The sequence below is a fragment of the Mixophyes fleayi genome, chromosome 3 (genome assembly GCF_038048845.1).
Source record: "Mixophyes fleayi isolate aMixFle1 chromosome 3, aMixFle1.hap1, whole genome shotgun sequence".
NCBI classification, from domain to species: Eukaryota; Metazoa; Chordata; class Amphibia; order Anura; family Limnodynastidae; genus Mixophyes; species Mixophyes fleayi.
The window spans coordinates 264,573,788-264,598,423 of record NC_134404.1 but is presented as its reverse complement, the minus strand read 5'-3'; the positions used below and the strand labels follow the sequence as shown (position 1 = coordinate 264,598,423).

Sequence of the window (24,636 nt, the reverse complement as noted above, 5' to 3'; positions counted from 1 at the left end):
CTGTGGCGCTCCAGCCGGTTAGCGGCGGAAGAAAAGGCAGCGGCTGCGCCGGAACTACATTGACGTAGTCATTGTTTAATCCCAGACATATTACTATAACGGGAACTGGACGGGCACATCCAGAAAGGATGCGGCTTATACTGGGATACGTACGGTCACCTCCCCTCCTCCATCACCACAGGATCCCCCGACTTCCCTGTGACCTCATGTCCTACAGAGTCTAACCCCCACCTCGCCATCTGGTCATGACCTGCGGAACAATCAGCGCTAGCTCGTCACCAGTAACCCCATTGTAGCCGGCAGACCCTCCTGCTCTCCGGCCGGACTAGGACTCAGCGAGAAAGGGAACTGCCCCAGGGAGAGGGGAACTTCCGCGGCTCTGGCTGTGGTCTGTTCTCGGTAGGTTTGCCCCGTGGTACAGCAGCAGCAGATATAGGCTGATCCCTGGGTTACATGAGGAGAGATGGCCAACCAGCCTGTGATCCTCAATGTGTATGACATGGTGAGTATATAGTGCTGATGATATACCTCTCTGGGCACACTGCCCGTCTGTTTACTTTATCTTAATGGTTCTCAATTTACACATTACATTTCTACATGTTGGTTCAGTATCTATCTCTTTGTATTGAGTAATTACCTTTTATTGACAGAGCCATCACTCCCCACTTCCTACCAATTTATTGGTTTTTCCCTGACCCATAAGTGTTTTATGGTCTCATTTTTATTTATTTCCCCAACATAGAGATTTAGATGTTGTATTATAAAAACAGTGACTATGCTCTGTATATAAGGGTGGCTGGGGAAAAAAAGATATTTTCTGTTTAAAAAGTAGTTATTTTTCCTGGCTTATCCATCATCTTTTGTTAATGAATCATTTTAGGTCGCAACAAGATTGTGTTGCAACAGGCAGAAGGTAAAATGTTGATTATTGGAGATTATGCAGCCTAAACCACAGTATTAACAGCACATGGTTGTGATTCACTGAAGTAATTATCTGCCTTGTATGGTTTGCACTAAATGTTTCAGATATATTTAGTCACTCTGCTTAGTAATTTGATTACTCTAGCAAGTGATTCTTTGTTTTCCCTTGTCATTCAATACCTGTTCAGTGACTTTTCAGACCCTGCATTTATTGTACACTTACTGAAAGTTTTTCATATTAATAATTGATAAATTGATTGGAGTAAACTATGTATTTGGAGCTATATGGCCGGGTATAGGTAAAACAGATTTGTCTTTGCAATTGTCTAAGACTCCCCTGTTCTTGTGTTTTGCTAGACAATGGCTGTCTCTGTTTTTGCTTTAATTTTTTTTGCTAATAGCCTGTAGACTGTAAGCTCTCTTGATCTGGGTCCTCTCTACACTCTCTCATATCAGAAACTCTTTTGTCAACCTTGTATGCACTTGTTTTGTTTTAATGTATGTTTTGCTGTTCTGACTGTCCAGCACAATACAAATATACAATGGTAATTTTCTCTTATACCGATGTGTTTGCCCAGCGGTGAGTATTTACTTCCTGTCTTATATTTCTCATTTGTTGATCCATAATACTGTATTAAGGCATCAGAACAGATGCCCATTTATTTAAAAATATTATTCCACACTCCGTTCAGGCCATGTCTGATCTTGTGCTTGATTTGATGTAGGCCATGCATTATCCAGCAGCATAAAGCTATTATGTGAAAGCAGTTTGGGGAGAATCATGGTTGAGACAGGGTCATATCCTGAAGATCTTTTAAAGGTGGAAGCAACATTCTTGGGAGAGAGACTGGACAATGGATAGTAAAGGAGAAGGTGGAGTAAAGAGCAACACCTAGGGAGCTGCTATCTAAACTTGACAGCTAGAGGATGGAAAGGCTTGGTGATCCATCATCACAGATGTGTGTTTGAGAAGCTTGTACTGCTTGGGGGTGCTCAGAAATGAATCTACTTAATGCTCATTTTGTTGCACCTATATGTTTCTCCAGTTGTGATGATCCACTAGATGTTTTCCAAAATTAAGCTTTTACGAAACCTCAATAAGTTAAATGACCAACATGGTGGAGCAATGTGCTCCACTGATGTGTAAAACAATGATCGTGACGTAGATTCCATCGCTAAAAAAATTACCTGTATTGGAGCTCGGCAACAATGGTTTGTGTTGAGCACCAGCTTATCAACTGAGTCTCTCCTTGTCATGGTGATGGGAGCACCATCTTTTCACATAGCATCCCCCCATTAAGGAATATTAATTGGGATTTTCTTTTAACTCGCTATAGAGTACAATGGACAATTAATTTTATAATATTAAGTATCTTGCAGAACAGATCAAGTTCTCAGACTCCCACAGCTGACATTAGATGTCTTCTCTCAGCCTGCTTTCTATAACTACCTTAGGATGTTCCAGAACTTGAATATAACATAATCCCTGATTGTTGAGTTATTTTGAGCTCTGCTCTAGTTGCTTATTTTTGATTCCTAACTGACGACTATACTATTTTGGATTAGTTTACTACCGTTATGGTTTGTCATTTAGGACTGGCTGCGTATGTTTCTGTTCCACTAGCTGAGGCTTGTAAAGTAGTCTTGGGTAAACCATACATTTTTATGTTCCTCCCCCTGCCTGCTCCTGTACTCCTTTTTTACTTCTCTTTTATTCCCTTTCTTCCCATACATTAGCTCCCTTTTTATTTTTTATGCTTCCATTTGAGTTCTGATCTGCATATTGGTGAATTATTTGTAGATTACCTCTTTGAGTTTTCCCATGTTGTAAGTTACTGTTATCTTTATAGGTGTCACTTGGTCATTCTGTCTCCTGTATACTGCATATCATGTGTTTTCATCCAGTTTTCTGTGGGTAGCTGGTTTTCCTGTAATCTGTCACCCTTTGTTTTTGTTTTGTTTTCCTGATATATGGAAGAAGAGTTATTATATGAGCTGAGCCTGGTTTATTATCTGTCCCATGAATAACCCCACTAGAGAAGAGCACAACCTACTTCACCTAAAGTGCCCGTCTCTCGTGTCAAAGGCCTCAACAGCACAATTAAATGGAAAAAGGTCTGCAGAAGTTATACATGAAGTCAGATATTGTGTATTCTGTGGTTTTTGTTCTCTAAGTGATATTGAACTGGTAATCTACCACTCTAGTCAACATGTATAGCTCCAGCATTCTGGTTTCTGCTTTCTTCAAAGATCTTTTAGTCAAAGTTGACTTTCTGTATAAAGACCACCTAGTGATGACAGGTGATTGTAATATTGCAATGGATATTACTATGGAAACATCTACCTCTACCTTGAGGATTTCCTTAAATCTTACTTGCTTAACTTATTGGAAATTCCTCCATTCTTGGGACAATGATTCTACTTTCTACTTGCCACTCCGTATCTCTTAAAAGCCATAAAGACTATTTTTCCACAGAAACTCTTTAATTCTCTGTTTGAAAATCCACTCAATCACCTGGATGTTTTGTAGCAACCAGACAATTTTTTAACTTCCTGGTGAATGGTGCCTTGAGTCTCTACTAGAAGGTGTTACTATATCCCAGACTCCAAGATGAACTTGGTTGATATTTTGAAATGAATGTAAGTCAATGGGCTACCTCTCAATGGTGTGGGTTGTACATAACGTAGTAATTCAAGGTCTTCTCGTACAAGCTGGTTCATGTAGAAAGAAAATCCAATTTGCTTACTGAGGAAATGTGTAAATATTCCATAGAAGGTCTGCTGCACAAGTGCTTTAGACATTGTGACACACCAAGAAAATAATCTTGTCGTGTTTCATTCAATTTTGTGTAGAGATGTAAATGTGGTGAAACAACTGTATTTTGTACAATAAGGTAAGAAATCCAGTATGCTCTTGGTTAGGAAATTGAATAAGAGACCAGCTAGTTCTCCTATTTTTCACAATTCAGTCAAGTACTGGGAGACATTACGTATTGTCCACAATGTAATGTAAAAAGAGCCCAGTGGCAAGTAAAAAAACAGACAAGTGGAGCACCCAGGGAAATAAGTGCTGGGGAGAACACTACTGACAGTGGATTGACATTACTGAACTATATCCGTTAATGGACTGTTTACTTTTACATTCATTCAGCATAATTCAAAGCAGCCTCTTCAGGCCCACTACTTTCTCATCTTCTCTGAAAAAGAGTTGCTCCCATAACACACCCGGACACACATTCTCTACCTTCTGTAACAAAGCAGTAATTTACTCTTGGCCTGTACCCTGACCATTTCCACTGGTGAACCATGCATGATTACTGCAGATCAGATACTTGTTTTGGCACGCTATTTGGCAGCTGTTTAGATATAGGCTATTGACTCATTTTGCCAAAGCACCCTCAGACCCATTTGCACGATCACGTATATGAATCCCCCTGCAAACGCAACAGTCCTTGCCTCATTGGAGTTTGTATAACTTATCGGTTTGGGGGAGAGGGGGTTGGAAACCCATGCAAACATGAGAACATACAAATTACACAGAGATAGGAAAGCTAACCCCTGTGCTCTCCTATAGCCATCACAAATTGACAGTTAGAATCTGGTTCCTATGGGTAATGCAGTTTACCTATGAACTATTTTTCAGAAAAGTTCCCATTTATCTTGCCCAATGTATTAAAATGGATTACTACATCTTGACGCAATTTTTGTTCTGATATTTTAACTTTTAATGGAATCCATTCTCTAGCAGTGATGAAATTGTCTAATTAAATCTTTTCACCCAAGCAGCAGATTTATATTTATTTATTTTAAAATAACTTTGTTCACGGAAAGTGATGATACATCAACAGATGTCAGTGATGAAAATAAGTTGCATTGTAAGTGAGTGGAAGCCAGATGGTGGATCTTCTTTTGAATGGAGCAAGAAGCCTTGTTGTTTGGATATGAATTAATAAGAGAAGCAAAAGGAAATGCAAAGGGTGTCAGGAGTGGAGGGGGGTGAACCCAAGTCGGGACCCCTTGCAATTCTGAAATGTTGGCACATGGTAATGATTGGCTACGACAGTAGATTTTAACAACCCAATGTGGGACCTCTTTGGGAAGCAAGCTGTTATAAATAAATCAGTGACATCAAATTTGTGTATATTTATTATCGTAGATTTGTAAGGCGCAACAGTGCTCTGTCGCGCCATACAGTTGGGAAGACAAGGACATACATAAAACAGTACACACGTAAAACAAGAACAGACAAAATGAATGGAGACATGAAAACAAAGGGTATGGAGGGCCCTGCTCATTAGAGAGCTTACATTCTAAGGGGAAGAAGGCACAGCTGAAACAAGAGGAGCGAGTCTGGCTCAGAGTGGAGATTGGGATAGTTGTGAGGGTGCATTAGTGTGAATGGTGTTATCGGAGATAAGGTCACCTCTAAAAAAAAAAAGAGATGGGTTTTCAAAGAGCATCTAAAGATTTGAAGGCTGTGGGAAAGTCTGATTGAGGGTGGTAGGGAATTCCATAAGTGAGGAGCAGCACAGGAAATCTTGTAGGCGGGAGTGAGAGGTGGTTATCAGAGAGAAGAGAAGGTGCAGGTCAGAGGTAGATCTAAGAGGGTGGGAGGGAAAGTATTTTGATATGAGATTTGAGATGTATGCAGGGGTAGTGTTGTTGGGGCCTTTGTAGGTAAGGGTGAGTAATTTAAATTTGATTCTGGACGACACAGGGAGCCAGTGTAGGGATTTGAAAAGTGATGCTGCAGATGTGGAGTGGTGAGAGAAAAAGATCGGTCTTGTAGTAGCATTTAGGATGGATTCAAGTGTGGTTATATGGGTGTTAGGAATTCCAGACAGCAGGAGGTTGCAATAGTTAAGATGAGAGAATGGATAAGAGCTTTGGTACCATGTTGAGTAGGAAAAGGGCGTATTCTGGCAATGTTTTTGAGGTGGAGTCGACAGGACTGGGAGATAAATTTGTGAATTATAAATTATTATTAAATGATTTATATTTATAATTTATATAAATTTGGTATATTTTTGGGATTTATTATTTAAATATATGGAGATCTATTACCTGGTTGCCAGGTACCAAATTTTATTGAGGAGCTGCTACTGCGAGGGTGGGTGTAGAGTTGCAAACAGACACGTGGCAGCGTTTAAGATTAGCATGGTGTGTATGTCTGAGTTCTTATCCAATCCATTCAGCAGGAGAAAAGCCTAAGGAATAAATGTAGGTCCGATTTCTGCAATTTGCCGAAATTCTGCGACTTTGCAGACAAAATTTAAATGGCAATGTTTTTAAAGATAAGTTTTGCCTTTAAACACAATTTTGCTTGCAAAGTCACTGAATATTGTCTATTTGCAGGAATTGAACCTTAATACATATACTCACAGGGGTTAAATTGATCAAGCTGTGGGCTTGAAAAAGTGGAGATGTTGCCTATAGCAACCAATCAAAAATTAATTTATTTAGTACATTCTACAAAATGATAGCTAGAATCTGGTTGCTATAGGCAACATCTCCACTTTTTCAAACCTGCAGTTTGATAAATTTACCCTCCAGGGGGTACTTAGTGATTGGTATTTTGGTGATGCCTTGGATCCCACAGTGATCCGATGCTGTGCCATAGACCCTCCTTAGCCTCTTGATGGCAAATTTGTATCTTTTATTCTTTTTATAAACAATTCTAACAAGTGTGTGTGTGTGTAATCTGATTAGTGAAGACTGGCTCTTTATTGGATGAGCTACATCTGCAACTCTTATACTGTGTAATAGGATACATTGGTTACGGATCATGCAATTTGTCTAGTTGGGTTAATTTTACCTAATCTTGTGACTAAAACAGCCAGTGTGGCCTTAACCTTGGACATCTAAGCTGCAGGAATGTGCCACACAAATTAATACACTGGAAAAGACTCGTAACAAACACAATACATATAACCAAACCATTTGAATTGCTTCTGATATATATATATATATATATATATATATATATATATATATATAGATATATAGATATATATATATATATGGTAGATATATATATATATATATATATATATATATATATATATATATATATATATATACACTTACTTGCCCTGTGCCCACCACCTACAGGAATGTTGTTTTTAACATTTATTTATAGAGTGGCATCACTTTCCTCATGTTAATGTTTGTTCTAAATTGTAAAGAGTGCCATGCTTACAATGTATAGGGTGTAAGGATTGGACCCACTCCCATACTGATTAAAATTGCTGTGTTTATTGTCTGTTGCACTACTACCTTACTACCTACTACTTCTCCCTCCTCACCGTCTTCAGCCAGAGCCTTTGTCTCATATCCCCAGCTGAAAACGGGCGTGGGGGGAAAGGAAGGATCACTCTTGAGCTGTGACTGCCACCTTTAACTAAGTGATAGCGCAGCTTTAATCATTTATCCTAGAACATTCAGCGCATCTATAATTTCTAGACATTGCTGGAGAGTTTCTGATTTTTGAGACCTTTTATAAACTGTTGACCTTATCAAACTTGCACTAATTCACAAATAGTGGAAGGAGGATTCTAGTCTCCTATAAGAGACCATTGCACAATGTATTAAGTTGTATCCATTGTGATATAACAGATTGGTAGTGGCTAATATGGTGTCGGCCATATAAACAAAACTGCTAGAAATGATAGTACTACTTGGACACAAATAACACAGGTTTGGGTACTAGGAGTCCTATACAAAGACTTTGTAGAGCAAAGAAATACAGTGATACAATCTGATCATGCAGTCTGATTTATTTTTATAATAATTATCAAATTGCCCTGTGTGGGTGATAACAAATCCAATATGATGAAATGTAGATGACTACATTGATTGAAAATCCGATACGCTTCAGCGGTCACAATTGAAAATTCTAACAATCCTCACAGAGCAGTGCATGAGTATTGTAGGGAGATCAAAATTGGGATTTGTGGTAAGGGTCCAGGCTAACTTGGATCTGATTTGTAAATAGGGATTTAGTTTTGGATTGATGAATAGAATATAATATGTTAGGACTTGCTGGAAGCTGCATGGTAATATTTTGTTGCTATACTATAAATTATCTGTACATTGATACTTTGGAAATCCATGACACAGTCCTTGTATGCCTGCATATTTTAGGAATGCTTCATCTACCGGTGTGACAGGATGGACCGCCTATGCCACCCTGTCTGTTGTTGCTGGGAACTGGCTGGGCTTACTTTGCCACCGTTCCCTTTCGTTATCACAAATGCGCCCTCTTGCCGTAGTAGGAGGGGCTTACATTGCTGCCACCACTGAGCTCCTTCTATTGCACTCAGAACCACGTTCCTTCTGGGTAACTGATGCTGCTAGTGTAGCTCGTTGCTGGTGTACCCGGGCTGGTACTCCTGACCTCTCACTATAGATCAGGGTTGCTGTGGATGGATCCCCCCCTGGCCTATCACACTGACCAGGGCTAGTAGCAGGCAGAGCGGTGGTACTGGAAAAACTTGGGTCCAAACCTCAGACAGCCGGAGAACGGATTAGATTTTAGGGTCTAATCGGCAGGTCACAGGATTACAGCAATATTGAAGATGTTTTCAAGCAGGTCTATGAAGCAAGATGTTTATTTGCTCTCACTGGTTAAAGGTCCCAGTGATCAGGTTAGTTGAAATCAGAAGAATACATTTCAGTGTACAAGTCAGTGCATTTTATACAGATTTGGACACAGTCTATTTTTAGAATCTAGATGTAACCCCGTTTTCCAAAACATGGATTTACATGCATTGCAAAGCCACTAATATTTATACTTGGCTATGAAATTCTTAAAAACCTCGCTGTGATTTCCAGGATCTTATTTCAGAGGCAGGAGACCCACTAGCAAGTCAAAAGGTCTGACTGGCATGAATACTTCAGACAGTCACCGAATACGCATTCCGACAGAACAAAAACCCCAAAACAAGCCACTTCACCACATCACAATACACCAGGCGTGGTAAACAAAGGCTCATTGTATCATATATATATATATATATATATATATATATATATATATCTATCTATATCTATATCTATATCAGAAATAAGGTATTTCCTTTAGGAAGGGTAAACAGAAAAAACAAATTTTCTACCCTGGTCTCAGAGATAACAATTTCCTATCTCACAATATACCCAATATCAAAAAATAAGTGCATTGGCAATTTATAGAAATCAGCGGCCTGCGCTATTTGCTTTAAATAAATTTATATCAAAGGTTATTTAATAGTGATCCAGTCACAACCGGAAATGCCAAGTTTCTGTCATACAGCACTGATACAGTTTATGAATGCTTTCTGCAGTGCATTTCATTTCCTCGTGCATTGTGTTAATTTGTTAATAGGTTTATTTTATCCCTGTATTATAGGTGAGGGTCGTGTATCTGGTCTGCCTTCATAAAGATCCGTAGTGTCAATCAATATGTTGACATTGAACTAATAAAATATAAAGTGTCCTTTTTTTCTTTATTTAGTTTCACTACTTTTTGGCACTGAAGGTAACATTATTTATCTATAAGTACACAAGATAGTTTCTCAGAAGAAACTGGGCTAGCAAGCCTCCAAATTGCAGACCTTGTCCCAGCTCTTCTATCAAAATGTTATTCACTTTTTTTTTCTGTTTATTATATGTAACTCAAATGTGGTATCACAAATGTGGACAATAATTTTCAATATTTTGTTGTTGATTTTTTGTGTGTATGTAGCTGTGCGTCAGTTTCCTAACTAGGTTACTTCATTTTGTTTTAAAGGAATGATGTAGTCAAGCACAGCCTGTTTGAATTTTAATCCTTTCTATGATGTATTACATTCTGCACACCACGGAAAAGTTTATAAGCGCAGCATCTGTATTGTTTTACTAAGAAGGTTTTGAAAAAGCCGATTAAAATGAGGACTGTCTTCTATGAAGAAAAATTATATTAACAGTGATGTTATGAATGCTTGGCCTCTGCTCCTATAAATAGAAAGTATAGATCATGTGGGGATGCATGCTTTGTTCTCTCCTGTTACTAACAATAACAGTGGCCGCCTTCTTGTGCTTATTGCAATTCAAAGGGCAACAAGTGTTCCAAAAAGGAATATAATTTATCGTTGCATATAGCATGCAAAATAATTCTTCACATTTTGAACAGAACCGTTGGTAACTAGGCTGACAGTGCTTTTTTTAAATGATCTTTTTCCGTTTCTCAGTCGTATGCACCCACAGGTTTGATATTTGGTGGCTTATTGAATTGGCCATGAGGTGCAGCTGGACATCGCTGGCCAATACAAACATCTACACTAATTTTCTCCTCTCCTCTCTTTGGAACACAAGGGAAAATGAGTGGAGATTTGATTAAAAACATTGAGGCGATTGTGTCACCACAGACTGTTCCGGAGACATATCGCTGCACCTTGTACTGAATTGAGTCTGCCCTTATTGTTCCTACCTTGCGCCTTTTACTAGTTTTAAATACGTATTTTGCTCTGTGGCTCTAGTTATGTTTAGCCACTTTTGAATCTGAAGTACTATGCATTTGTTTACAATTGTACTCGTTTCAATTACAAATTGTTACCTCTAATAGTAACAGCACATTATGTTTAGGATTGATTTTTATTTTTTTTAATTTTAGATAATTAGTTTTATAAGCTTATCTTATGGTCTGGTGTAACTATTTCATTTAGAAGAGACGGAAACCTTTGGCTGCATTGCAATATTTATTGTGTTTGGCTGGAAGACTTGGCAGCAAAGGGCATATTTGGCCAAAGAGGGTGACCCAAGATCGAGCATTGTGTGCAGCTCCCTTCCTACCCAGGGATACCCTCTTCAGTCAGATATGTCCTGGGGTTTCCATCCTCTTTTGGATTTAAATGCAAACCATGGTTGTATGAGGTGATCCATTTATCTTTGTGTGTTGCATCTTCATTACATACTACATTTTCCCTCATGGAAGACATTAAAATTAACTATTTTGTAAATGTTTGTTAATATTTATCATAGAGCATATCTATCTCCATCTCGCCGCTTTCAGATAGGACTATCAGAGTCTCATTGTTGAGCGAAGTGTGGGTCTCCGAGGGCGGACTTGACACACTGCTTTTGGGAGTGTCCCCTAATTAAACGATTTTGGACTCGGATTTGAAGATTCTCTAATACACACCTGGTAAATTACGTACCCCTGTCTCCAGAATGGACGATATTTAGAATACTCCCAGGTAGCTGCAAAGTTAGTAAAGGATGTAGAAAACTTATTATTGGCAATCTTGGCTGCAGCCAGAAAGAGCATACTCCACGGCTGCGCCCAAAATTCACCTCCTATGTTTTCTCTTATCAAAGAAAAACTCTATTGTTTATATTTTGAATGGACTGGATAGAGACATCTTTGCAGAAAGAGATCAGAGTAAAACAATTCTTTGACACATGGGAAAGTTTTATAGCTCTTTTACCTCAGAATATACAAACACAACTTTGGAACAGTTTCCATTAATGGTTTGAGCTAAGAATTGTCTCTGCAGATCCCCCAATTAATCTATCACCACCTTCTAATAGTTAGATCCTATTTAGAGTGGGATTTTCTTTTTGGAAAATATGGGCATGGAATGTTGATCATTCATTGGATTGTAAAACAAATGTGAAAATATGTATTTTATATTGCATTCAAGTGTATATGTCATAATTTATACCTCAATAAAAATTGAATTTAAATAAAAATTAACTATTTGGCACAGTTGGGCACTGCCTATATGCGTTGTACAAAAGGTGCTTCTTGCCTTTGGCAAGTCATGTCTGCAACTGAAAGCGCTTACTTTCTAACTCTGTGGAAGAGCCATCTATTCATACATGTGCAAGTGTTGTAATGACTTGCACCAGTTTCAAGATCTCAGCCTTTGCTTGTAGAAAGTTGCCTTGGTAGATAGAACACAGTACAGTCTATCTGGAAGCAAAAACAATGACTTAAACGTAAAATAGCGTGGATTACAGAGGTTATGTTAGGACTCTGGAGACAGGCGTTGAGTTCATCAGCAGCTGTAGAATTGCCAAATGTAGGAATACCAAACAAAGGAACAGGAGTGAGGAGGGTGACGGATGGACGTGAAGAGATTATGTACAATTAAAGCACTATTTACACCAGCTAACCTACTACATGCGTTCCTCTGTCTCATACTGGACCTGTAGTGCATGAAGAAGTGAATAAGCATGCCCAGTGTCCAATGTGAGGAAGCAGCGAGCCTATCCCATTCTGCTGGCTAAGTTAAACCCTTTCCTCATATTTGGCAGACTACAACCATGCTATAAATAGAAACCTATCATTTTACAGCAGAAAAGAACCCATCTAGTTTGCCCCCCTTTTTTGTATGTGTTTGGACAGGGGGTTCTGCTATATTTACGTGGTTTGTGTTTATTCTATCTTATTAATGGCTTTTTGGTGACTGAGCCCCCAGAACTGTACACAGTGCTTGTTGCAAGGTCATATTGATAACCTATAAAGTGGGTGATACTAGATTGGTCCAATTGTTTTGTAATATATAACATAAATTGCTATTTAGAGGGCAACTTATTTACTCCGATCAAGTCCTTAGGTTGTGAGGATGTGACTGCTGTTTGACTTCAATTACCAACCTTTAAAGGTGTTCTGAATAAACCAGTATATTCATATCAATGGAAGGGCAAATGTAATGAAGACCCTTGCACTACATGATAAATACTACATTCTAGGTTTAATTCAGCATTCAGTTGACAAGGTAAATTTTACTGCAGTAATTTACATTCAGAATATAATACCTGTACTCTTAGAAATCTGATTTGTTGAAAATGTCTGCCTTTTGTTGCATGATTTACCTTACATGGAGGTAGTGTGTGAATTGTGGTGGATACTGATTTTTACTTGTGCTGAGTAGGGGACCCTATGAACTTATTGGTGTACAGAATTAAGCAATACTTCAAAAGAGCAATGGAATGTTAAATCTGTTTACTTGCAGTGTGATCTACCTTTACGTGAAAATAATGATTGTGTAATTGAAAATGAAATTGTTGTAAATATCTGGGGAGAACTCTGGTGATTTTATTGAGGTAGAGTCTGGCATGTGTGGAGTTCTGTGGTGTATCTGTGTTCCCAGTATTTTTATTTTCATGTAATGTTTATTCTTCATGTACTTATACTGACAGATTTTGTTTGGATACAGTGCTTGAACACTTTGTAATGCTTGTAACAGCCAGAAGGAAGCTGTGCTTAGTGACTGATGGTGGAATGTGACTGCTAGATGCTCAGTGTTCATTTTTCTTTCATCCATCCATACAAGTAAAGTGGCTTTTTTTTTTTTTGAATTGTTTCATAACTTCATTCTGATTTAGTTACTTGGAAATCTTTGTGTTGTATATCCTATTTCTTGTGAAACTTTACTGTGCACTATTGCTTCTGTAAAATGGCCGTTTTAAACATGGCATTAAAAAGGCAAATAGACGTGTCTGTTCTGTATTTAATATTTGAAGGTTGCAATAGTGACACAAATGTCAATGGAGATACCATTAATAATGATTGCATTTCTATAAATGTATTTATGATGCCCTACATGTAAATTGGCGGTAGTGTGCAAACAATGAAACTAGTTTTGTAAACTACAACCCAGAGTATGGGCTGAACAAGCCCTTCTGTAGATGCCTGCCAGGTTACCATCATCGTTACTGACATGCAGCTGAAACATAACTTTAGCCTGGGAATATAGTCCTGTAATGTGCAGAGGCTCTGTTTTGGCAGTGAAGTAATGTAGTGTTATCTAGTAGAGGCTAGATGCAGCACACTTCATAACTTATAGATGGAGCTTCATGCAGTGGTGAGAGTGCATTGATTACTGACTTAACAGTAAGCTTGGAAGGTTTTATTCCTGGAATCTATCATCAGTCACTAAAGTATCATTATCGAGGCATTGCAGCGGTGAGCCTAACCTCTCACTGCTGCTGGAAGTAAAGCCAATGTTTGTGCTTTCCTGTGTACTTTACTCATAGACAGCTAATATAAAATAAAATAAAATACAAAATAATCTCAATGTACAATCTTTATCCAGTAAACCGCTCTATACTTGTGTCTTGTGCCTGGTCTGTTTACCCTCCCTTAGGATGTAAGCTCGTATGAGCAGGGCCCCCTCCCCTCCTGTCTCCATACCTGTTCTTCCGCTCCGTTTTTACTGCATATGACTAGCCGGAGTTTCTGAAGTATTGGTACTTTTTGTTCATTGTTGTGTATGGTTTCACCCTGTATAGTCTACTGTTAGTACTGTGTGCGGCGCTGCGGATACCTTGTGGCGCCTAACAAATAAATGATGATGATGATAATAATACTTTCATGTGGAGATATGGACATCTGGTCAGCCATTGATCAAACTGCTGAATGTTGGGGTCATCAGCTGACTAGAAAGAAAGGGTCCCTTTTTACAAATCTAAAGATCTGTGCTGTACAGGTCTTCCTGTGTGTGGTTAGGAAGATATGTACCCTGGCACATACGGTGCAACATTAACCTGAATTCACATGAGAGATTTGTAATAATATGTAGGCGCTATATAAATAACTTACTAAAGTGCTTTACAGAGAATATTTAATCATTCACTAGTCAATGCCCCCAGTAGAGTTTATAATCTATATATAACGTAACACATACACGATGGGGTTAATTAGGTAACAAGACAATTAACTCTACCAGTATATGTGGGAGGACACCCACGTAAACACAGGGAGCCCGTATAAACGCCACACAGATGGGTTGGAATAGAACCCATGGCCCCAGCACTGTATGACAGCAGTGCTAACCACCATGCTACCCACTGGCAATATACAGCAGTGTCCATTTTATGCAAATTGCTACTTTTTATTTACAGCTATAATGGAGTTATATACAGACTTGCAGCTATAAATGCGTTAAGTGTTTGCATATACGTCCAATCTGCTTATCTTAAACATATGTGACAAAACAATAAGTTCTTAATCAAGCAAAGCACAGAGGGGTACGCACTTCTTAACTGCATCTTGTTTTGTTTATGATGTGCTCTTATTGAGTTGACTGTAGGTTTTCAACTGCATTGAAAAACGTCCAATGCACTTAAATGAGCCAGACCTATTGAAAAATAAATACACAGGAGTTAAACTCATGTCAAAACACAAATATGTGCAGTCTCACTTAATGCAGTGATTTTATTTCACATCTGATTACATATACTTTCCAAACACCTCTTATATGCAGAATTTTAGGGCCAGAGTGCATATCAAGTTTGTAATGACTCAAACTATGCGTATTTTGTTTCCATCAGAGTTAACTTCTTTAAGGGGGAAAAAATATACAAATGAAATAAAGTTCAAATTGCCCCATTAATCAGATAATGTTAGAAGGGAAATTTTCCTTCACGACCTAAGGATTATCCATTTGCACTTCTACTGTAGGCTGGATAGTGTTCTTTTTATGTGTACCTTTCTATAAAGCTACCCAAGGTTAAATACTTTGACATGTACACTTGTGCTTATTTTCAAATCTTTAATGTATAGTGTCCTATGGGAAAGGAATTATCTATTCAAAAACATACATGTGGTGATTTAATCTGTGTTTATACAGCATATCCTATCAAGGGAAACATACTTTGTGTTTGATGCCACCATATTTATTTCTATGTATGTTAATTTTTTTTATTTATTTTTTTAGTATTGGATCAATGAGTACACGTCATCCCTAGGAATTGGTGTCTTCCACTCTGGTATTCAGGTGTATGGTAGAGGTATGTTAGTTTTCATTTTAAATGGCCTTGCCACTTTTACTAATACCAAATAAAATAAGCATAAGCTGGAAGTGAAATTAAGTGTGTTATGTACTAATAAAGAGCTGTAGAAGTTTGTTAAAAGTAATTATAACTATGAGGTGTACTTTATGTGGGTAGTTAAAATGCATCTTTTTGCAAAATACTACTTATACTATATATCTGCTTTCATGTAAGGGCATGTTAAAACTGCATTACTAAGTAAGTGGCAAAACATTTAATGCGCCACTTCAAAAAAAAGTCCACTTGCTTACCTCCGGAACCTCAACCCCTTCTTCAGTCAATATCCTTGATTGTGACTTTTGATTGGTCCTCCTGCTCACACACCCCTTGCGCTGCATCACCCATCACTGGTTTTTGCCCTTGAGATGTAAGGCAAATCACACAGCCCAGGAAAATGGCTATATGTATCAGCCCCCAGGGATCCACAGAGCACAAGGGGCATATTAGTAATAGGTGTTATGTAGCATCATGCTCATTTTTTTCGTTTTTTCAAGTCGGAGGGAATATTATTCTTGAACTTTTCATGGTGCACGGTGGCTGAGTGGTTAGCACTTCTGCTTCACAGCGCTAGGGTCATGCGTTCAATTCCCCACCTTGGCCTTATCTGTGTGGAGTTTGTATGTTCTCCCTGTATTTGCGTGGGTTTTCTCCGGATGCTCCGGTTTCCTCCCACACTCCAAAAACATACTAGTAGGTTAATTGGCTGCTATCAAAATTGACCCTAGTCTGTCTCTCTGTGTGTGTGTGTGTTAGGGAATTTAGACTGTAAGCTCCAATGGGGCAGGGATTGATGTGAATGAGTTCTCTGTACAGCGCTACAGAATCAGTGGTGCTATATAAATAAATGATGATGATGGTGACTGCAGACAAGAGTAATTAGAAATAGGGAAGGGAAACTACATGTGAACTAAATAGGAACTTGTGTGTGTCAGTTATGCAGTGCACTTAATACAGTTTCAGAGTTGCAAATCCAGTATAATCTAAAATGTCAAGTTTTAGGTATCTAAAATAATCCAAATAGAAAAAACTTTTTTTGTATTATCTGAATAATTTCTTAAACCCCCCCCCTCCCCTATAAAATTCTCAAACGGCATGATTATTTAAGGCTTAAAACTGTGGCTGATTAACAATGTTGGGGTTGTAAGATCAATTGCTAAGTGTTTTTGTTTCTTTTCCTTAAGAATTTGCTTATGGTGGTCACCCGTATCCATTCTCTGGTGTCTTTGAAATCTCACCTGGGGACTCCACAGAATTGGGAGACACATTTAAGTTTAAGTAAGTAGAAACTTAGATTTCTGTTTACATTGTAACTGGGAATGACTGACCTTTTCCTATACATGAATACACCCATAGGAGTCATGCGACTGCCCAACCAGCAAACACAACTTCCATAGAACAGGCATTTTAAAAGTTGACTGTGAAATTATGTATTTTTAAATCAATGTTTTGTGTGGCTATAAATTAGAGTTTTAGAGATGCATCGTAAAAATAAATAAGCATTTATAATTTTTCATAGTTGAGCACAGAAAAAAGCTATTACACTGGAGTCTGTGATGACTAATTATTTTTTTTACTTTGTTGAAGAAAGTTGTATGATGGCTCCATTAAAACCAACAGACAAAGGGCATAGTGTTTTGTAATCTACCAGTTTTGGAGGGGGTCTCTTTTTACGATAAAACATACTGGAACTGTAGTGCCCACCCCTTCATGTGTCCTGGGGGAAAAAAAACACACCCTAAAAAAGATGGGCAAACACAAAAAAACAACAACATTATTTATTAAAAGTGACTGTTGACACTAAATAAACAACTGGAAAAAGAAAGATGTATAAATATTGAAAACATACTATACATCCGTAAGCAGCTAGTAAAAGAGAAATTGACTAATTAAAATAGAGGGAAAGAGATATTTTTGTTGTAGCAATAATCTTATCACACCACTAACAAGCTCTGACTGGAGTAATTTTGGGGTTTTCATAAAGTTGTATAACTTCTTGTACGAAAGCCTACGGTGGAATGTTTTTCCCCTAAAAGCCAAATTTACTCCCATTATTTGTTCTCTGCCCTGGGTCATGACTAGCTAAGTACACACAGATATATCCCTGTGCGAGAAGAGATAAGTAGTGGAATATGTTCTTCAACTGCCCTCTTTGTGTGTGAAAACGCCGTAGCTGAAGGGAAACAGAAGTGTGTGGGGGGGGAACAATGTGTTTTTATTGGTTTGGCACTTAATACCTATGAATGCCAACAAAAGTCAGAGGTTTAACATTGTTTATATACTTGAAGACAGTGTTGGCTAACCTGTGACACCCCAGGTGTTGTGAAATGTTTTGCCAATATATATATATATATATATATAGCAGCTTATTGCTGGAAAGGTTTGCTGGGACTTGTAGTTTCACAACACCTGGAGTGTCGCAGGTTAGTCAACACTGCTCTAAGATATTCAGCTAGGCTTTTACTAAAAGATATCTGTTGTCACAGATGGTGTTCCTAATCTTTTGGCACTTCCGAGCCTCCACAATAATGGTCTCCCTGAATCCAGAATGCAAAACGCACAAGTGTTCTCCCCTATCCCCAATTAATAAAAGTATGGAGAAAAACAACAGTAATAAATGAATACATTTGAACGTTACGTACTCTGAATGGAAGGCTTTTGGGGAGGTTACAGTCTTGTAGCAAGCTAGGACCTTTTTCACACGTCGTGGTGCAAAAAAATTACTTTGTAAGTCAATACAATTTTGTTTGAAGGCTATATTGCTTTCTCGGAACTAGAATAAAGAATGTATTTGGGGTCCATGTAATAAGGACAAATAGTTTTGTCTACAATACACTAGTAGAAAAAAGTGTGTACATTTTAATACATGGGTACACAAAGCGGTTTGTTGTTTAATCAGCACAAAGCAAAATGGTGACATTTGGACAGGATATAATAGGAATTCCTCAGTGCATGTCAGGACTGTAAAAAGAAATATGATGTGCCATCCTTAACTGTATATGTGAATCCAAAGTCACCTATAGTGAACTTGTATGTTCATCCATAGTGCTCAATCCAATATCTGGTGACTATTCTCATGTAAGAAAAAATATTGATAAGCTCAAGACAAGTTCAGTATAGGAGAGAATCATTGTAACTGTCACATATACAATTAAGGACAGTAAACACTATATTATATTTCCTTGTTCAGTCACAATTTGCTGTGAAGGATTCCCATTATATAGACTGCATCATGTGGAAGGACTCTGAAAACGGTCCTTCCCTCTTGGCAGCAGTAAGGAACTGGGAGACCAGAGAAGGTGCAATTCTAAAAGGTGATGCTGGTCAATAAACCTCATCAGCACAGGAATGTGAACACAAATGTATAAAAGAAACCTTGGTCCTGAAAGGGTTTATTATATCAAATACATTGCCATAAAATCATTAAATATGCATCCAATATGGAAGTATTAACACTCACGTACAATAGCTCTAAAAAAATAAATTTTCCTATTTTATTTTATTGCTCCTTTTCACAAAATGCAGTTCAAAATACATTGCACTGATGTATGAACATTCTTCTGGGGATGTATTAAATGCCAGTCTACACCTCATTACATGATGCAATTATGTGTGTTAAGTCTGTGTAATGCTAGTTCTTGTCTTGCTTTGTTCAGCTAAATACATGGTATATTCTGAACATGTATGGGGGATAAGAGCTGCTCTCCTCTCTCATTGTAACAGCTGCATATCTCATTTGCTTTAAAAAGACCTTTTTAGATTTATGGAGAATGTGGGAACCACAACAAATGTATTGGTGCTGCATTCATGTGCCCTGTTCATTTCTCTTATGGAACTGACTGTCACCAATGAGTTACCCTGTTTACAGCAATAACTAACCTTTTGTGTACAGTGTTTTCTCCTGATGATGACAATTGTGAACTATAAGTTTAAAGGTCTGATTATATGGGCAACAATGTTCCCAAGACAAATATCTTGTGTTTCATTGTGGCTTTAAAGATGCAAAAAATAAAAAAAGGGTGTTTTAAGAAAGAAGCATTTGATGTGCTGGTCATGTTTGACTGACATGAGACTCTCCATTAACTTCAGTAGATGTAATGTGACAGGAGGGAAACAGTGGCTGGGGAGGGTAATCATATTCTACCCTCCACAGTTTCAGACTTAGGGGCATATTCTTATGCCTGGAAGACCTGGGCACACATGTTTGTTAATGTATCTCCTGCACATTTTGTGCACGTTCTCTTTGAGCTCCAAAACCATAGTCACAAGGCCGAATAATATAACATTTCCTGTGACATGGAGGGTTTTATGTGCATATTACTGTTTAAACTACCACAGAGCAGATGTATGTTCCTTCATATTGCTCAATAGCCACTGGCCATGTCTTTATTTGCAAAATTGTATGGCTTTACAGTATTGATACCAAGAATGAAAGCCTTTTCTTAGTGTGTGCAAGTTCCTAATTAAATTAGTTATGTGGTTTTCGTTAGATCACCTGTCACAGACACGCAGGCAAAGCAGCCTTTTTGTGGGCTGAGTCAAGATTCATGTAAATTTAGCCTCTAACTAGAATCTAGTGAAGATACTGAGGCCCCTCGTGTCTAATATTCATCATGCATTACTATTAAACCTGAGGCACTGGTTCCAGCATTGTTGATAATTTTGATACAGACCACAAAATGGTTACCTCCACTGGGAGCTCTTTAATGTTTGACTTGGCCCTGACCCGGATCGATTCTAGGAACTGACTTTTATTTACTACAAATCACTCTAGCAATAGATCAGGTTTTTCCTTTTTTATCTAATGATTTGTTTCTTCCTTCTTAGGGAATCGATAGCATTGGGAAGCACAGATTTCACTGAGAATGATATAGAAAAAATTGTGGAGGAGCTTGGGAAGGAGTTCAAAGGGAATGCCTATCATCTCATGCACAAAAACTGCAACCACTTTTCATCAGCTTTATCAGAGGTAAGTTATTATTATCCTGCATAGACTCTTCTAGAAGCAATACATCTGTCTTATTTCTGCTTTGTCATTGTTATGGTGTGTATAAATGTCCGTAACCTAATGTAGTCTAGAACCAAAAGCATATTGCCATACTGACTGTAGAGACGACTAAACTTCATGCTAAAGTAATAAAACGTGACCATGAGGCCAGTCACAGAGAACCATGCAGGGGACCGCAGTGAATTGTCTAGCAGCATCAATACGTAAACATAGTAATAATAAAATATAGCAAATGCATTGGCTAAACATAGAAGTTAGGAGAATGAACATGTACTGCAGTTTTTATTGTGTCTTTGACTGTGTGAACGCCATAAGTGTATTCGTATAGCGATCGATGATCCCTAGGCTTGCAACATTTTGCCTCCACATTTCTTACATCTATATCTCGTTCAGACCATGTTGGCTGTTGACAAATAAAACACATCATCTAAAAACATACATACATAGTTCGTTGGCAAATATCTTCGACAGCTCTCAAGGTAAAGCTGCCGAGTCTTACATAATAATTTAGTATCAAAAAGTAAGCGACTAGACGACAGAGCGACAAATATTGAAGACTTTTATTGGTAAACTCGGAAAAAAGCAACAAATCTTATTTTCTAAATAGCATTTTTGGTTTATTTAGTAAATAATTTGCTCATATATAAAAACTGCTACACATTACAAATCAGACCTGCGCAGCGCCATGTGACCCTGCTTGTGTATCATAATATGTGTAAGAGGAATGATATTGTCTGTCCCTGCAACCAAGAGAATTTTTCCAAACATCTGCCACTGGAAGGATTAAAGTACTGTCTATGGAGAACAGAACAAAATACATCAATTCAAGCAACAAACATAGTGTATCTGACCTCATTATTTAATATAGTACGTTTTCAATCTTGTTTCCCTGACATTTTTTCAGCAAAACATGCCAGATGAGTATCTAGGATACACAATATATAGAATAATTATTTGAAACCATCATAAACCAGAGGATCCACACCAGAAAATAGTACAAGTGGCTGGGAAAGAGAGCTAATGACGTCTTTAAAAATGTGTCTGGACATTGCATGAATTTAGGGATATTATCAAGGGACATCCAAAAATGTACTGGGGGCTGACTCCCTTAGCCACCGATCTGCTGTCCTCCTTCTATTCATTATCAGTAGTCAAGCTCAAAGGCAGCATTTGCCAAATAAAGTGCTTTTCCACTACTTTTTGTTGTATTACCCCAGGTGTTAGAGGACAAGTTTAAGGCTTAGATCAGCATTTCCCTTCTCTGGTCCTCAACACACACACACACACTTACTTCAGTCAATTTAATTCAACCACCCGTGGTTAAGCGTGGATACCCTTTAAAACCCAGGACTGTTAGGGGTTCCCAACTGCAGTCCTGAAACCACCTCCATTTTCCCTGACTTGTCATACAGCCTTACTGACGGAATGCTGTAAACTACAGCTTTACAACAAAGCTTTACTTACCTCGCTTCTGAACCTGAAGTGGGTCATTTACATGGTGGCCACCTTCTATTTTGGCTTTTTATATCCAGGTGTAACATTTTGCTAGCTGACATGCTCAGGTGCATGGTGACAGAAGCCAATGTAAGGATGAAGTGGGACATATCAGCTGTTTTTAAAATCTGACTTCAGCTAAGAATCTTTTCTGATCACATAACTCAAATAATTTCTTTATTGCTGAAACTCTGCATGTACTATACATGGCTGGTGGTCCTCCAGTTATGGAACTTGTGTCTGGGACACTAGAGTTAGGAATTCCTATTTAAAATCACATATTGATTTATAAAAAATTCTAAACCTTCAGCTAATAACTGGCATAGTAAACACTGCTTCCCTTCCACAGTACTTATCACAACATTTTGGTATCTTAAACTCAAGGTACACAGGGATTGATGCTTAGACTGTATCCTAAATTTGTTTGCAACAAAGGAAAGAACCACATATTTTATCCCAATGTGTAATGCTGGTGTTTTTAATTTATAATACAATGACTGTGATTATATATTGTTTATAAATCAAGGTTCTAGATTATAACTGTTTAAAGTGCGCCAAGTGTATTTAACACGAGTTACAGCTCCTCCTGTTCCCAGGCAGAGGTCTGAATTTTTGTTTTTAGCTGAAAGCCTAATACTTAACCATACAAGATCTGGACACTGACAACATAATGATGCACACATGTACAGGATTCCTAAATACTGATGTTTATGTAATATGAGCTGTTTCTCCTATCAATATTCCATTGTGCGGTCATTTTTATACAAAGATGAATTTGCAGTCTTTTGTTTCTATTGATAGTTGGAGAGCAGTGAGCAGCTGTAATAGTCAGAAGTTGTAGTGCTAAGAACATCTCACTAGTTTCATTGCATCCTGTGGCTTGGTTTAATAACTCCCTTTATCCACCCTTGATTTGGTAACCAGATAGTCTCATTTGTTTTGCAGATCCTTTGTGGGAAGGAGATCCCCCGTTGGGTAAACCGGTTAGCATACTTTAGTTCCTGTGTACCTTTTCTACAAAGCTGTCTACCTAGGGAATGGTTGACACCTGCTGCCCTCCAGTCCAGTGTCAGCCAGGAGCTGCAGGAAGAACTGGAAGAAGCTGAAGATGCAGCTGCAACAACCTCCTCCGCCACATTAGCAATTCCCAGACCTGGTCGTCACACCAAGCTATAAGAGAATATTTTTGGAGAACTTCAATTAAATGCACTTGTTTTTCAAATAAGTGTTTCAGATTTAATCTCCAGCAACTGACACTCTTCTATTCAACAGTGGACATATTTTCCCCATTGGGACATGAGAGCCTACTTTCCTTTTCAAGTATTTTCAGCTCAGGATGCTTGTATTCAGAAGAACCCAGCTGATAGGACATATGATGGTTACCTTGTTCACACACATCTACCCACCATGGCAAATTGTAAACGCGTCTTTCATACATTTCTACATCGTTATCATTTCTGTCTCCATGGTTTACAAATCTGTTTCTTGCCTGCCACTGACAAAGAAAGGAGTATTACTCCCTTTATCAACAGAATGAATGGTAATGTTCTTTACCTCAATTGTGCAATCCAGTAGCACCTATATGCAGCACATACTCCTCAGGAGTCTCCATATGTTTTTTCATACAAGGACAGACATATATTTTATGGGATATATTTTGGCTATTCCTGGGTGCAAGAAGACTGTCAGCTGTAAGTCATGTAATGGTAAAAGGACATGTTGCACTTGGGTTGTTTACATTCTTTATAGCCACTGACCACCTATGTCTTCATTCAGTGTTAACTGACAAAAAAATGGAAACCAATTATACCTGGATGAAGTTGTTGAATTTGCTTTATGCACATCAGATGTTTTGTAGGGTAATATTTATCACCTTTCATTATTGAAGGAGCTGCTGTAATAAATTTGTCTGCATAAGCAGATGGTCTTGTGGTTTAAGGCCACTGAGGGAAAGAACAATGGTTCCTGCCTCTGTCCTGATAACATCACAGATAAGGTGCTAGTTTGCAAAAGTGTGTTATTACACACGTGACCCACATGCTCGTTTGTTACTTAGGTGTTCAGTAAAAATCTACCAACAAGTACTGTTCATTTTCTACTAGATCAGGGAATTTGCATGATGTTTTACACGAAGGTCTAATATTTTTAATAGATTTTTCCTAATTTGTGTAGTTTACTGGTCTGATAACATATTCCAGTCTATCTGGAGAAGGTCTCTTTTAGATTTCAAATGAAAATCCATGATTTACTAGTAAAATAAGTATACCCCAATAACATGACACACACTACAATTACTATTTCATACACAAATGTCAACTGTTAAAAGTTCCATATTCTATCATAAATTGCAGTTTTTCTTAGAATATCATACAGCCATAGCAGACTTAAATTGCTTATTTAGGTTTGTTAATTTTTAATCT

At 38.0% G+C, this 24,636-nt stretch overlaps 1 protein-coding gene across 1 annotated transcript; it reads left to right on the top strand.

Moving 5' to 3' along the window:
- On the top strand, nt 1-24,636 carry DESI2 (desumoylating isopeptidase 2). Its single transcript, XM_075203555.1, has 5 exons — nt 1-502; nt 15,603-15,675; nt 16,899-16,992; nt 20,542-20,683; nt 23,162-24,636. Exons 1-5 carry the CDS (start codon nt 464-466, stop codon nt 23,390-23,392), a joined length of 579 nt encoding a protein of 192 aa, XP_075059656.1. The 5' UTR covers nt 1-463; the 3' UTR covers nt 23,393-24,636.

Coding starts and splice junctions, on each gene's coding strand:
- DESI2 (XM_075203555.1), top strand. CDS start 464: ATGGCCAACCAGCCTGTGATCCTCAATGTGTATGACATG. Junction 503..15,602: donor TCCTCAATGTGTATGACATG/GTGAGTATATAG, acceptor TTATTTTTTTAG/TATTGGATCAATGAGTACAC. Junction 16,993..20,541: donor GGAGACACATTTAAGTTTAA/GTAAGTAGAAAC, acceptor CTTCCTTCTTAG/GGAATCGATAGCATTGGGAA.